General features: G+C 51.2%; 1 protein-coding gene across 1 annotated transcript; it reads left to right on the top strand.

The window, feature by feature from the left end:
• Nucleotides 1-1,416: 1,416 nt before the first annotated feature.
• On the top strand, nt 1,417-3,069 carry LOC138297127 (uncharacterized protein F54H12.2-like). Its single transcript, XM_069236625.1, has 2 exons — nt 1,417-1,971; nt 2,599-3,069. The coding sequence occupies exons 1-2, from the start codon at nt 1,417-1,419 to the stop codon at nt 3,067-3,069; spliced, it is 1,026 nt and encodes a 341-aa protein (XP_069092726.1).
• Nucleotides 3,070-14,872: the final 11,803 nt, after the last annotated feature.

Here is a 14,872-nt window from a genome sequence, read left to right as displayed (position 1 = left end):
AGGACTACGACGGGGAAAAGGTAACAGGTGTCTTTTATAATGAAGAGTTACAAAAGGTGCCCTACGATCCGAACAGGGTGTACTGGGTTGAAAAGGTTCTGACAAAGAAAGGCAGCTGAGCTAAGAGATAGGCGCTGGTCAAATGGCGGGGTGGCCGGAGAAATGTAACAGTTGGGTTTTAGACAGCTAGCTGCATGGGGTGTGAGGTCGCACTGTAGGCTCCGAGATGGAGACCTCATCTTTTTATATTACGCTGCCGTCCAACGCCTCGAAGGACATGTTCCCCGACAATCAGATTTCTAATTATACGGTGAAACTGGCTAAACTGGTGGACTGAAAGGGTCCTGGGAGGTGGCCCTAATGGAGATACAGTACCCTAGAATGTGGAATACATTTAGAAAGCACAAGGCTAAATTTATCATAAAGCGCTCTCAGGACTTCTTGAGCCTCCCTGTGAGTTTCCTGTACGGGTATTACACCACCGTCGTGGCGGTGGTCGACGCCACAAACAGTGCCAGAGCCAGCATTGAAGAGTATGCGAATATACATCTGGTGTCGGATAATGTTAGAAGAAAAGTGTTTCTTAAATCCCCGGAGCTCGATACCAGGTTTACCTGTACCAGTAAATTACAAAGGGTTTTAGGGACCGTACAACATGTGAAAAGACAGGTGGATCCAGACCCTACGTGTCCCGATATTAACGGCGGATTTTATATACTCCACGTTTATAGCGACATCGTAGAACCTCAGAGGATAGGGGATAGTTATTTGCCGTTGTTGAGATGGGTCCCGGTGAAGGGAGAAAATAACACAATGGTTAATATACAACATCACAAACTAGACTACGTGACAATTACTAAAAAACATTTTGACACTATAACCATTATGGTCTATGACGATCAGTCAGAGCCGGAGGCCTTTAAATACAGGAAAGGTATTGTTAAGATTCATTTAAGGCTATGTACAAGGACTATGATAGAGTTCAGGCCGACTATGGCGGATCGCCGCCCTACTTTCAAGAGGCCGGTATTATGTACGGGATGGATTGGGGGGGCTTCTTTAGGAGTTTGTTTAGAAGAGCCATGCCTTTCTTGAGAAGAGGGTACGAAACTGCAAAACCTCACTTTAAAGCGGAGGCTACGAACATAGCCCATGATGTTGTGGGCTCTGTAACGTCGGCTGTCAACGATCGCATGAACAAACGGCCCCAAGAAGGAGCTGGGTTGTTGTACAAGGCGCGTGCAGGAGTTAAAAGGAAGCAAAGGGCTTCGAAGCACAGGCGCCCACCAATGCCCTGTAAAAAACGGAGGACGTCTTCAAAAGGCCCAAGCAAAAGAAAAGTCGTAAGATGGAAGAGATCTTCCAAGAAGATGACGAGAATACACTCTAGTGCAAATATTTTTTAAATCAGCTATCATGGTGTTTGTACACTGCGCCTCAGGTGAATGCACCAAATCTGAGCTAGATTTGTTTTCTCTAAAACCCACACAGACCAGCATCGAGAACAGTTTTTTCATGGAAGTTTCGCCTCTAGCCACTCTGACGCCTCTGCCGCCGATTGAGATTTTTGTGTTGAGGTCCACGGATATGTATTTGGAGCTCAACAACACTTTGCTGCACATTGTCTGCAAAATAACAAAAGCGAACGGCACCAACATCGAGGACGATGCTAAAGTGGCGCCGATCTCCTACCCCGTTGCAACCATGTTTAATCAGGTGGACATTAACCTGGGCGATCGACTCGTCACGCAAAGTGACAACATGTACTCCTACAGGTCCTACATAGAGAGCATTCTAAATTACAATCGCAAAGCCGGGGACACACAGCTTTCAGTGGAGCTCTTCTACAAAGATACTCACCTGCATTTTGAGGACACGGCGTTGGACAGTGGCAACAATGGTTTTAAAAAACAGCCAGCTTCGCCGCCGGCAGGAGACAGTTTGACCTCCTGGGTCGCATACATTAAGGGGGTGATTCTGACCCCGGCGGTCTTAGACCGCCGGGGCCAGGGTCGGCGGGAGCACCGCCGACAGGCCGACGGTGCCCCGCAGGGCATTCTGACCGCGGCGCTTTGGCCGCGGTCAGTGCAGGAAAACCGGCGGTCTCCCGCCGGTTTTCCGCTGCCCCTAAGAATCCTCCAAGGCGGCGCAGCTCGCTGCGCCGCCGAGGGGATTCTGACCCCCCCTACCGCCATCCTGGTCATGGCGGGAAAGCCGCCAAGAACAGGATGGCGGTAGGGGGGGTCGCGGGGCCCCCGTAAGAGGGCCCCGCAAAGTATTTCAGTGTCTGCCTTGCAGACACTGAAATACGTGACGGGTGCCACTGCACCCGTCGCACCTTCCCACTCCGCCGGCTCGATTACGAGCCGGCATCCTCGTGGGAAGGGAGTTTTTCCCTGGGCTGGCGGGCGGTCTTTTGGAGACCGCCCGCCAGCCCAGGGAAAAACTCATAATACCCTCCGCGGTCTTCTGACCGCGGAGCGGTATAATGGAGGGCGGAATTCTGGCGGGCGGCCTCCGCCGCCCGCCAGAATCAGAATCACCCCCTAAGACCTTTTCTTCCAAGATAAACTTCTTGTCAATGGTATCGATCTTAAGATTAAACTCAACCGCAACAAGGACGTGCTCTGTCTCATCAGCGGCGATGCGGAACAGTATAAACTGCTTATATTGTCCACAAGCCTGTTTGTAAAGAGAGTGAAAGCGTCACCAAGCCTCAGACTGGCCCACGCCAAAGCTTTACAACTATCGAAAGCCAAGTATGCCATTGAAAGAGTGGCTCTGAAGATATTCAGCATCCCCGCCGGTACTAGATTAACGCAGCACCAAAATCTATTTCTGGGGCAACTCCCGAAACTCATCATCATAGGGTTTGTGGACAATACAGCTTTTAGCGGTCTCTATACCTCTAACTTTTTCAACTTCAAGTACTACGACATCAACTACGCCGTTTTGGTCCACAAGGGAGCTGTTATTCCAGCAAAACCATTCACCCCGAGTTTTTGGAACATCCAATTTTGTCAGGGAATATCTCAATCTGTTCTCGATAACGGGGAAACACCTGCGTGACTCAGGAGTCTATTTTCAAGAGAGGGGTATGAGACCGGAGGGGGATGAGCTGTTTGCGTTCGACCTGACTCCTGACACGGAAGACGGTGACCACTACAACTTGATCAAAAACAGAAATCTAAAAGCTGAAATACACTTTACACAGGTGCTGGCTACCAACGTGAACAAGGTTGTATTCTCTATATCCGATAGCGTCATCCAAGTCAATCACGCCCGACAGATTATGTTTGACTATCATTAAAAGTCTGTAAAATGGACACTGTGCAGATACGTGACTTCTTAAGCAGTCATAAATACGCTAAGAAATACTTTTTAGGTGTATTTCCTAGCGACGGTTTACCAGGGGAGATAGGCTCAGAAAGACCCCACACACTCGTCTTTAACACTGACCTGCATGACAAGGGTGGTAAACATTGGGGGGGCTCTGTTTCTGGATGTAGACAAGGTTATAGTGTTTGACAGTTTGGCAGAGTTCCCAGAGCATAACATTTATACAAAACCAATATTTAACTATGTAAATAAAGCATCGCCCACGGTCGAGTATAACAAGATGCGTGTACAGGATTCTCTAGCCATAACCTGCGGGGAACATTGTATATATTTTATTAGTAAAATGTCTGAGGGTATGACGTTTTTTTTTAAATCTGTATTCCGTCGATCAAGTTTACAAAAACTGTATTGTTATGAAATATGTGGATGAAAACTCAAAGACTATGGGGGTCATTACAACCCTGGCGGACGGTGTTAAAGCGGCGGTAATACCGCAAACAGGCCGGCGGACAAAAAAAGGGAATCATGACCGTGGCGGAAACCGCCAACATAGACAGCCACTTTAACACTCCGAGTGCCACGGCGGTACAGACAAGCAGCGCGGCGGTCACCGCCAACAGACAGGCGGGAGACAATGTACCACCCACAGTATCACAACCCACCAATCCGCCACCTTTTCCGGGGCGGATTCACCGTGGATAAAAACACGGTGGAAACAGCTTTTGCAATGGGAAAACGCTCACCTTCTACACATCCCACGAGGAAGGAGGACACCATGGAGCCGGAATTACAAATCCTACCTGCCCTTGTCTTCCTTCTCATTTACGAACACCAGCAACGGCGGCGGCAAAGACAACGGTGAGTACTGCACTTACGACATAGGGGAGGGGGGCGGCACAAGTCACGGACACACACGCAACACCCCCACCCCCACCCTCACCCTTGCACATTACAACACACACACCAATGCATTTCCAAAATCACAGGAACAATCCACAACCCCCCCGGAAGAATGCAAAGACCAAAGGAAATCAGTTCAAAAATTTTAATGTATCAAAATACGGTTACCAAATATATACAGATATATATACACATTCCAGCTCTTATACATTACGAGAAGTAGTGCAGTTATGCACATATCAATGTCCATGCACCACTGGGCCAAAAAAGCATGGGTGAGGCCCACATTAGATACCTGTCCACAAACGGAGAGAACACTGCTGGGGCATCAGAAAGAAATACAACAGGCACCTCAGGGGGAAGGGAAGGGGGGGGCACCTCAGCCGGATGACAGTACCAAGCCAGATCCACAACAGGGCTCCATGCCCACTGTTCCATCCTGGGGAGTGCAAAGCCACAGTCTCTCAAGTCTCTACAGTGGGTGGGTTGCCCACTGTTCCATCCTGGGGAGTGCAAAGCCACAGTCTCTCAAGTCTCTACAGTGGGTGGTTTGCCCACTGTTACATCCTGGGGAGTGCAAAGCCACAGTCTCTCAAGTCTCTACAGTGGGTGGTTTGCCCACTGTTACATCCTGGGGAGTGCAAAGCCACAGTCTCTCAAGTCTCTGCAGTGGTTGGTTTGCCCACTGTTACATCCTGGGGAGTGCAAAGCCACAGTCTCTCAAGTCTCTACAGTGGGTGGTTTGCCCACTGTTCCATCCTGGGGAGTGCAAAGCCACAGTCTCTCAAGTGGATAACAGTCTCCACTGGTTCTGGAGGTGGACTGGTGCCCAGAGTGCTTCATCCTGTTAAGGACAGACGGAGTGGATGCATGTCTCCACTGTTTCTGGATGGGGAATGGTGCCCACACTGCATCAGGCTCCCCGTGACGCTTCCTGTTCCGTCACTGTCCCAGCTGTACATGGGATAACGATGCTTGATGTGGCGGTGTTTTCATTCTTCAGCGGTGCTCTGCCCTGTTCAGCGGTCTTCACCATGGCGGTAAGTTCCTTGTTCAGCGGTGCTTTGCCGTGGCGGTCTCTGACCTGTTCAGCGGTTCTCTGCCCTGTTCAGCGGTGCTTTGCCATGTTCAGCGGTCTTCACCATGGCGGTGAGTTCCTTGTTCAGCGGTGCTTTGCCATGGCGGTGCTCTGCCCTGTTCAGCGGTCTTCACCATGGCGGTGAGTTCCTTGTTCAGCGGTGCTTTGCCATGGCGGTCTCTGGCCTGTTCAGTGGTTCTCTGCCCTGTTCAGTGGTGCTTTGCCATGGCGGTGCTCTGCCCTGTTCAGCGGTCTTCACCATGGCGGTGAGTTCCATGTTCAGCGGTGCTTTGCCATGGCGGTCTCTGACCTGTGCATTGGTGTGTGGCATGACGGTCCCTCATTGCCCAGCGGGGCTGTGGCTGCCGTGGCCCTCCTGGGCACTGACTCCAGCGGTGGTCTCCTGACCAGTGACGATACTCCTGCCCTCCTGGGCACTGACTCCGGCAGTGGTCTCCTGACCAGGGACAATACTCCTGCCCTCCTGGGCACTGACTCCGGCGGTGGTCTCCTGACCAGTGACGACGGTGCTGGCGGTGGCGTCCCGGCCGCCGGGGAGGATGGCGCCCTTCTCCGCCGTGCTGCTCTTACCAGACTGCGTAGACTTCTTCTGGCACTTCTCCACCTTTGGAGGAGTCACAGCTGATTCTGCAATCCCCCTGGGACCCTTGTGAGCAGTTTTTCCGCCAGGAGTCTTCGCCCTGTCCCGTCGGCCACTTTCCAACTTGAGATGCTTTACAGGGGGTGGACTGGCAGTACTTTGGCTCCGTGTCACACTGCCTGCCCTGGTGGCCGGTGCACTCCACACACCTTGAACATGCACCACTGGTACTGGAGTCTTTTTTGGCTGAGGTGCTACTACGTGACTTATGAATTGGTGGGGTGGGGGCAAAGAGGTCAACGTTGCTGAGGGAGAGTTTCTGATGAACACTGGGATGGGTAGCTGGAGGGGGTCTGGGAGTGGAAGAAGAGGAGGTGGTTGTAGGAGGTGTCACTTTAGGTGTTTTGGGTGCAGATACTGGAGGCTGTCGTGAGGTGGATGGATGTTGGGTGTGTGGGTGCCCGCGTTTGTGTACTTTGGGAGGGGGCATCACAGACACACTGGGAGAAGACACAGGGGACGTGTAAATGGTAGTGGGGGTGGTGAGTGCAGGTGAGCGGGGTGTGGTGCTGGGTGTTCTGGTGCGAGTCCTAGTGCCTGTAGATGTACTGCATGCAGGTGAGAGTGTAGACGAGACTGGGAGGGAGGAGGGAGATGACGAGGAGGGGGACACAGTGGAGGCAGTGGATGTTGCTGTGTCTGTATGTGTGTGATGCTTGTGTGAGTGCCTGTGGGATGTGTGGTGCCTATGTTTGCCTGAGCTACTTTTGTGTGTTGAGGTGTATGCATGCTTGTCTGATGGTGTGCTTGGGATAGGCTGAGGTAGAGGGGATTGGGTCTGGGTGGAGGAAGTTGGAGGGGGGAGGCTAGACACAGGGACAATGGCTGCCATCAGTGCTGAGGCCAGAGATTGCAGGGTTCGATGAAGGGCAGCCTGACCAGAATGAATGCCCTCCAGGAATGCATTACCGTGTTGCAACTCCCTTTCTATACCCTGGATGGCATTCACAATGGTAGACTGCCCAACAGTGAGTGACCTGAGGAGGTCAATGGCCTCCTCACTGAGGACAGCAGGGGTGACAGGGGCAGGGGCTGAGGTGCCTGGGGCGAAGGTGATGCCCACCCTCCTGGGTAAGCGGGCACGGGGCGAACGCTGAGGGGCTGCTGGGAGGGCGGTGCTGGTAGGGGAGGTGGCGGCTGTACCTGTAGAAGTGGTGGGCAAAAATGGTGCCGCCACCACAAGGGAGCTCCCATCGGCGGACGAGTCCGTGTCGCTGTTTGGTGATCCGGTGACCGACGTGAAGCTCCCCTCGCCCACCGTCCCACTGGTGCATTCTGAGTCCGTGGTGTGGCCCTCCATGGCCATGTGGGATGCAGCTACCTTGTGCTCCGGTGCCACTGTACCTCCGCCTGATGATGCTGATGCACAAAAGAACAGGGAGAGCACAAAAAGGGGGGAGGACGACAGAAGAAAAAAAGGGTTGAGTGCATGGCTTACCGCTACCGTTGGCGGACAATACAGACACAGCAGCCCCCTGCACTACGCCGCGCTCTAGGCCTCTACAGCTGCAATTCCTGGGATCTGGCCTACATCGCTATGGTGGACATCTGCACACATAGATGTCACAGGGGATGTATACCTGTACTTGGCACTCTACTGAGGTGGGGTGGAGTGGCACATGGCATGCATTACGGAGGGGCCTAGCCTACGGAAGTCGCCCTGGCCTAGGGAAACCCACAGCCCTCCTCCCCCACCCAGACCCCTCAACTGCGCGCAAAGTCCCCAGAATGAGGGTGTACTCACCCCCTTGTGTCTGCTGTGATGCCCTCAAGCACCCATCCAACTCCGGGTAGGCCACCGCCAGGATCCGGAACATCAGGGGGGTCATGGAGCAAGGGGCACCCCTCCCACGTTGGGAGGCCATCCCCAGCTGAGCCTCCGCCGTCTTCTTGCTCCAGCGGCGAATGTCCTCCCATCTTTTACGGCAGTGGGTGCCCCGTCTCTGGTGGACCCCCAGGGTCCGTACGTCCTTGGCGATGGCACGCCAAATGTCCTTCTTCTAGTGGGCGCTGACCTACATGACATGCACAGGGGAAGAAGAGAAGTCATTACCAACTGCGCCGTCAAAGTGAGTGGCCCACATCCCTGCCCTTGCCATGTGGCACATGCATTCACACTCATTCATGTTCCCTGAACTCTGCCCCCTTCCCTCTTACAACCAGCCCTCTCCACACAGGCATAGCCCATACAACGTACTCCCTGTGTACTTACCTGTTGGTCTGGAGGACCGAAGAGTATTGTGTACTGGGGGAGGACCCCATCTACTAGCTTCTCCAACTACCGAACAGTGTAAGCAGGGGCCCTTTCCCCAGACGCAGCAGCCATTGTCTCTTCCAGACCGAGGTCACAGCAGCACTTGCAGTGTAGGTCCTCTCCTGTCGAAGATCAGTTATCGAGTGATTGAACAGATAGAAAATGGCGGTCACGTCCGCGGCGGTGACGTCCGCGGCGGTGCGTATCATCACCGCCGGCGCAATTCATCATTGGCTCCTGGGACCCATAGGGTCCAATGTTAACCAATGCAGCATTGCGCCGCGGTCTACGACCACCTACTGCGACGGTGTACAACGCCAGCGCAGTTACCTCACACCCCATTGTCCCAGTTTAGAGATCAGGCAGCCGCCATTTCAGGGGCCCACATGGCTTCATTTACTACTGCGTCACACTTACCTAGGCCTACACTCGACACACATACAGGAAGATTTTTGTCTTTGGTGTCGTGTTCTGTGTATCTGTGGGTAAATACCTGGGATTTTGTTGAGTCTGTGGTCGCTGTTGTCCTTCCTAGGCACCGTAAGCTTGGACATTTGAGAAGATGGCGGAATCCTCCGGTGTACCGACCGCTGGTGGACCTGTTGACAATGGAGGAGCGACATTTTATCATCACCTACAGGTTTGACCGTGCCACTATCCAGGAACTATGTACCCAGTTGGAGCCAGACCTGATGTCACCAATCCGCCATCCCACAGGAATCCTCCCTGACGTGCAGGTGCTGTCAGTGCTCCATTTCCTTGCAAGTGGGTCTTTTCAGACAACAGTGGCCATGGCATCAGGGATGTCCCAGCCTATGTTTTCCAACGTGTTGTCCAGAGTGTTGTCTGCCCTGCTGAAACACGTAAGGAGCTACATCGTTTTCCCTCAGGTGGAGGATTTGGCAACTGTTAAAGGTGACTTCTATGCCCTTGGACATATCCCCAACATCATAGGTGCTATTGATGGGACCCATGTAGCTTTGGTCCCCCCCCACAGGAGTGAACAGGTGTACAGGAACAGGAAGAGTTATCATTCGATGAATGTACAGATGGTATGTTTGGCAGACCAGTACATCTCGCAGTTAAATGCTATGTTCCCTGGCTCAGTGCATGACGCCTACATCCTGCGGAATAGCACCATCCCTTATATGATGGGTCAACTCCAGAGGCACCGTGTGTGGCTATTAGGGGACTCTGGTTACCCCAACCTGTCCTGACTATTGACCCCAGTGAGGAATCCCAGGACCAGGGCAGAGGAACGCTACAATGAGGCCCATGGGCAGACTAGGAGGGTGATCGAGTGGACCTTTGGCCTCCTGAAGGCCAGGTTCAGGTGCCTCCATATGACAGGTGGTTCCCTATTCTACTCACGAAGAAGGTGTGCCAGATCATCATCGCCTGCTCAATGCTTCACAATCTTGCTTTGCGACGCCGGGTGCCTTTTCTGCAGGAGGATGGTCCAGATGACGGTGTTGTGGCAGCTGTGGAGCCTGTGGACAGTGATGAGGAGGACGCTGAGGAAGAAGACATAGACAACAGGGAGTCAGTCATACAGCAATATTTCTAGTGACACACAGGTGAGAACAGTTTTCTTTTTACATTTACATTCACTTTCACACTTCTACCTCTATCCTGTCTGTCATTTCATAGCTGTATTTGGTCACTGAGTTGTACCTTTCCATTACGGTTTCACAGGTGTGGTTAGCAACGTGTGTCATCTGCTTGCTTCCTTCAAGGACTTGTGATGTGTGATATAGGTATGTTGGCTTTATAATTGGAAACGCATTTTGACACTGTCATTGATTATACATATTTACCAAATCACAGACTGACTCCAGATTTTTTTGTGGTTCAAGGGTGTTTATTTAAGTGCCCAAATATGGAGGGGGGTAGTAATATGGTGATGGGGGACGGGGGAGGAATGTCCATGGCAGAGTCCAGTCTATTAGTCTCACAGGTGCACTGCCCATATGGGCATAGGAAGTGGAGCTGGGGCAGTTTCAGTATGGACAAGGTAATAAAGTGGGACAGTGGGAGGACAATCAGGGTGGTCTCATTTCCTGGCGGGGGTCTTGCCATCTTGCTCTGTCCTGTTCCTGGATCTCGGGGACCGCTTGCATGGTGGTTGTCCATCTGCAGGGGGTGGGGTGCTGGTGTGGTGGTCCTGTGGCGGCGCGTCCTGTCCACTAGCGCCGGCGGAGGTGGTGGGCAGTTCATCGTCCTGGCTAGTGTCAGGGGCCCCTTGGAGTGCCACGGTGTCCCTCATGGTCTTTTGTATGTCCTTCAGCACCCCTACGATGGTGCCCAGGTCGGAGCTGATGGTTCTGAGCTCCTCCCTGAACCCCAAATACTGCTCCTCCTGCAGGCGCTGGGTCTCCTGAAACTTGTCCAGGACCGTCACCATTGTCTCCTGGGAGTGGTGGTATGCTCCCATGATGGAGGAGAGGGCCTCGTGGAGAGTGAGTTCCCTTGGCCTGTCCACCTCCTGTCGCACAGCAGCCCTCCCAGTTCCCCTGTGTTCCTGTGCCTCCGTCCCCTGGACCGTGGGCCCACTACCACTGCCCCCAGGTCCCTGTTGTTGTTGAGGTGGTGGGTTATCCTGGGTTCCCTGTAGTGGTGGACACACCGCTGATTGACGTGTCCTGGGTACGGAGGTATGGGCCCGCTGGGTGGGTGCTGTGCTGGTGTTACCAGAGGGTGGAAAGTCAGTGTTGGGCTGTGCCTGTGCAAGGGGAACTGACTGTCCCGAGGCCCACGATGGTTCGGGCTGGTCATCAGGATCCAGTAGGGCAGAGCTGCTGTAGTCACTGTGGGCCTCTTCTGTGGGTGGAGTGGAGTTGTCTGGACACTCCGGTGTGGTGACGTTCCTTAGTGGTCCTGCAGGGATATAAGAGCATGATTATTGCATGTGTGTGTGTGTAATGGTGTGCAATGGGTGGGTGTTTGTGTACCCCAATGCAAGCATTCCTGTGTGTGGGTTTGTGTGATGATGGTTAGGGGATTGTTCTGGGTATGTACAGTGAGCATGCTTTGGTGAGGGGTGACCATGCTTAGTTGTGTCATGCAGGGCTTGGTGTTGGGATGAGTGGATTGTGTTATTAGGACATTAGTGAGGAGTGTGAGTGTTAGGGGAGGGGGTGAGGGTGAGGGTGTGTGATAGCATGCAGGTAGGGTGGGGGATATGATAGTTGAGATTTGACTTACCAGTGTCCATTCCTCCACCGACTCCTCCGAGGCCCTCTGGATGCATGATGGTCAAGACTTGCTCCTCACATGTTGTTAGTTGTGGGGGAGGAGGTGGGGGTCCGCCGCCAGTCCTCTGTACCGCGATGTTGTGCCTGGAGACCAATGAACGCACCTTTCCCCGTAGGTCGTTCCACCTCTTCCTGATGTCCTCCCGATTTCTTGGATGCTGTCCCACAGCGTTGTCCCTGTCCACGATTCTTTGCCATAGCTCCATCTTCCTGGCTATGGATGTGTGCTGCACCTGTGAGCCAAATAGCTGTGGCTCTACCCGTAGGATTTCCTCCACCATGATCCTGAGCTCCTCCTCGGTAAACCGGGGATGTCTTTGGCGTGACATGGGGTGGTGTGGGTGATGTGTGGGGTGGTGTAAGTGTTGATGTGTGTGTTGATGTGTAGTGGTGTGTGGTGTTTTGTGCGTGTAATGTTGTATGGGTGATGGTGTTGTGTGCCTCTGTGTGGTGGGGTTCTCAGTTGCTGTGCTCTCTGTCTATCTGGCCTTCGTCCGTGAATTGTGGTCGTAGGGGTTTTTGGGTGATGTGGGTGTGTGTTTTATATAGTGTTGGGTGTGTGGGAGTGGTGTTTGTATGTGTATCAAGTATGTGTATTTCGATTTGTCCAATGTGGCTGTGTTTTGGAGATGTGTGTGTATTTTGAGTGCAGCGGTGTATACCGCCAATGGAATACCGCAGTTGAAAGGCCGCCGCGTGGATTCGTGTGTCGTGATAGTGTAGGTGTATTTCTGTTGGCGTGACGGTGGAGGTTTTGTTTTCGCCAGTTTGACACTGACCTTTGGTGTGGCGGAGTTGTGTGGGTGTCTGAATTTCGGCGGATTCCGAGATGTGGGTCATAATAGCTGTTGCGGTATTCCGCGCTCACGGCCGTCTTTTGGCGGTCTTCTGCACGGCGGTAACCGCCTTTTACCAGCAGGGTTGTAATGAGGGCCTATGTCTTCATTGTTAAAACAGAATACGGTGTTTGTCAAAAGTTTAAGGTCTTGTAACGCCTCTATTTGAACTGATGACTGTCTAAAATAAAAACATCTTAAACATGAATTGAGACTATGCATTTTTATTCACACACCCCACATTTTAAAACATTTTAAAAAGGATGCCGGATTACTGTTGAAAAGTTAAAAGTGTTTATTACAAACAGTTTTCACACAAACATTTACAAGGGTGAAGAAAAAAATGAAGCAAAAATCTTTCGAGAAGCGAACCTTTTAACAAAACTGTACAACTGGTCAAATATCATGATAACATTAGGGCAGCAGCCAAGTGTTCATTTTTAGGCTTCATAGGTAGAGTGTCGCTGCTCCTTGACGGTGTTAGCTGCGGAAAGAAAGGCGATGTCCACACGGTGGGACTCATGGTAAAATCACCAGGGGTCGATCTTTCAAACTTTCAAGCCTTCGCCGGTGGTCAGCGTTACCGACGATTGTGGAAGAAATGTTGAGTTCCGCAGATGCGCGTAGGAACTGCTTCCATCTTATAGGAGTGTTTTGGGTCGATAGTGTTTTGCTGTGCGTGAGACATCTGACCAAATCGTACATGTGTGATCCAGCAACCGGTTGTCCCTTGTAAACGAATTCACTCCGGTCGTTCCAAGAGGTCAGATCTTTAGTAGCAGTCATTTTACCGAGCAGCATTTGCCCTGCCCCTTTATACCTCTGACTTATATTTTTTAAAAGGTCTTCGACAAAAGCGTCCATGGGGGCTGGGGAGCCAGGGTCATGAGGCGCTACCGGGTCTGCTGGCGGCTGTTCCGTGTCCGGTGTATACAGAGTCAGTTTGTTTTTTTCAGCGTTCCATTGTTTTTAGTACTGTAAAAACGTTTTGAAGGGCTCCTGAGTAAAACCTGGCTCTGTCATGTGGTTTTAAATTAGTTCGGTTCAAAATGGCTTTGTTCTCAGCATCGAGACACTGTGTCTTGTTTCTGCGCAAGTCCCAGACAACAGTGGTAGAAGGGCCCAACTGTTCCAGCTGTTGGCGAGCCACAAGGTACATTTTCTGGGCATGGTCCATCAGGTCCTGGACAGGAGACCTGTAATTAGTGGTATAGCTATATCCAGCAGCACCCCTACAAAACCTCCAGACTGTTTGACCAGTTTCTTTTTAGAAAGGAGCAACGCCCTTTTATTGTTGAGCTTCTTAATAATGTGGCGCTTCTTCTTCAGCACAAGGAACTGGCTTGTTGATATCGGGACATTACCTTTTAGGGTGTTTAGGGCTATTTCTGAAATGGCAGCCACTAAATCGTCTGAAGCCGTGTACAGGATAGCCTTTCTTTTCAGGGGCTGGCTGTGACCAGCATTTTTAGGAGGGCAAAATTACGCTGTAGCCGTGCAGACATGGTGGCGACCTTATATTACAAGTTTTAGAGTATAAATGTTACAATGGGTCTTTTATAGGCTTTGGGGACTGTTTTAGGTGTGTGAGCTGCTGGGAAGTCAGGTAGGAAAATACCGGAGAGTAGTCTGTAGTCTTCTAGAGTATTGGGTTTTAAATCTACCAGTAAGTAGTCGTGGGGTTTTGCGGTAGCGTCGTTAAATGCTTCCTTGAAAAACTGCAAGTTTTCGTGGTACATCTGTTTAGTTATAATTGATATCTGAAGCTTGCCGTGGGGATTTCAAATAAGACCAGGTATGAGACATTGAGTGTACAGAACGACTACTGTTACCCTTGTAAAACAAGTTCTGCACAATGTAGCATATGCTTAGATTACGATGATGTGAATATTGAGTAAAAGCCCTCTTGATTTTGGAGTGGTCCCTACCTTCACGTATGAGATTGTCTACAATGACCTTGCTTACAAAGTGTTTAGGTAAAAAGTCATCGTTGTTGAGATTACTGGGGATGCCTCCTATAAATCCTATGTGCGGGAACTTTAGGGATAGCTCTGTGTAAGGATCCTGTCAGCAGGAATAAAGCCATACAATGTTGTTAGGGGTCTGAGATAAAACACCGGGAGGATTTTCTAACAGCTTCATTATAAAATAACTTTTCACCGCTATTTAAGGGACCTGCTAAAATGCAGGAGAATGGGTGTTGGAGCCTGGAGTCCATAATGGTTGGGGGTTATCCCCTCTAATGTATTTTAATAACCATACAGCAGTGTTTTGAAGCCCTCGGTTAGGACCCTTTAATCAAACACTACTCGCACGGTTTTATACAACTGCTGTGATGTAATTTCCCACCTTTTTTTGGACCTCACTATGCTTGGGTGATTTGCGACTATTGCTTTATTATTTTTGTGATCGCTCAATGCCTAGTACTCGTGCACCAGACCCTTCAGACTGTCATAATTTATTTTAACCATATTGCTGATGTTTGAAGTGATACCATTGACTTTCATGCAAACCTTGCTGTTAGAGGTTTTGTAACTATAGGTCTTGGGT

The sequence above is a fragment of the Pleurodeles waltl genome, chromosome 5, assembly GCF_031143425.1.
Source record: "Pleurodeles waltl isolate 20211129_DDA chromosome 5, aPleWal1.hap1.20221129, whole genome shotgun sequence".
In the NCBI taxonomy this organism is placed as follows: Eukaryota; Metazoa; Chordata; class Amphibia; order Caudata; family Salamandridae; genus Pleurodeles; species Pleurodeles waltl.
Note: the sequence above shows the minus strand (reverse complement) of the source record. Positions and strands in the feature narration are given on the sequence as shown.

Excerpts from the sequence above, each read along its gene's own strand:
- LOC138297127 (XM_069236625.1), top strand. The coding sequence starts at position 1,417 with ATGGTGTTTGTACACTGCGCCTCAGGTGAATGCACCAAATCTGAGCTA. Across the intron at positions 1,972-2,598 it reads GGGTCGCATACATTAAGGGG|ATTAAACTCAACCGCAACAA; the intron begins GTGATTCTGACC and ends ATCGATCTTAAG.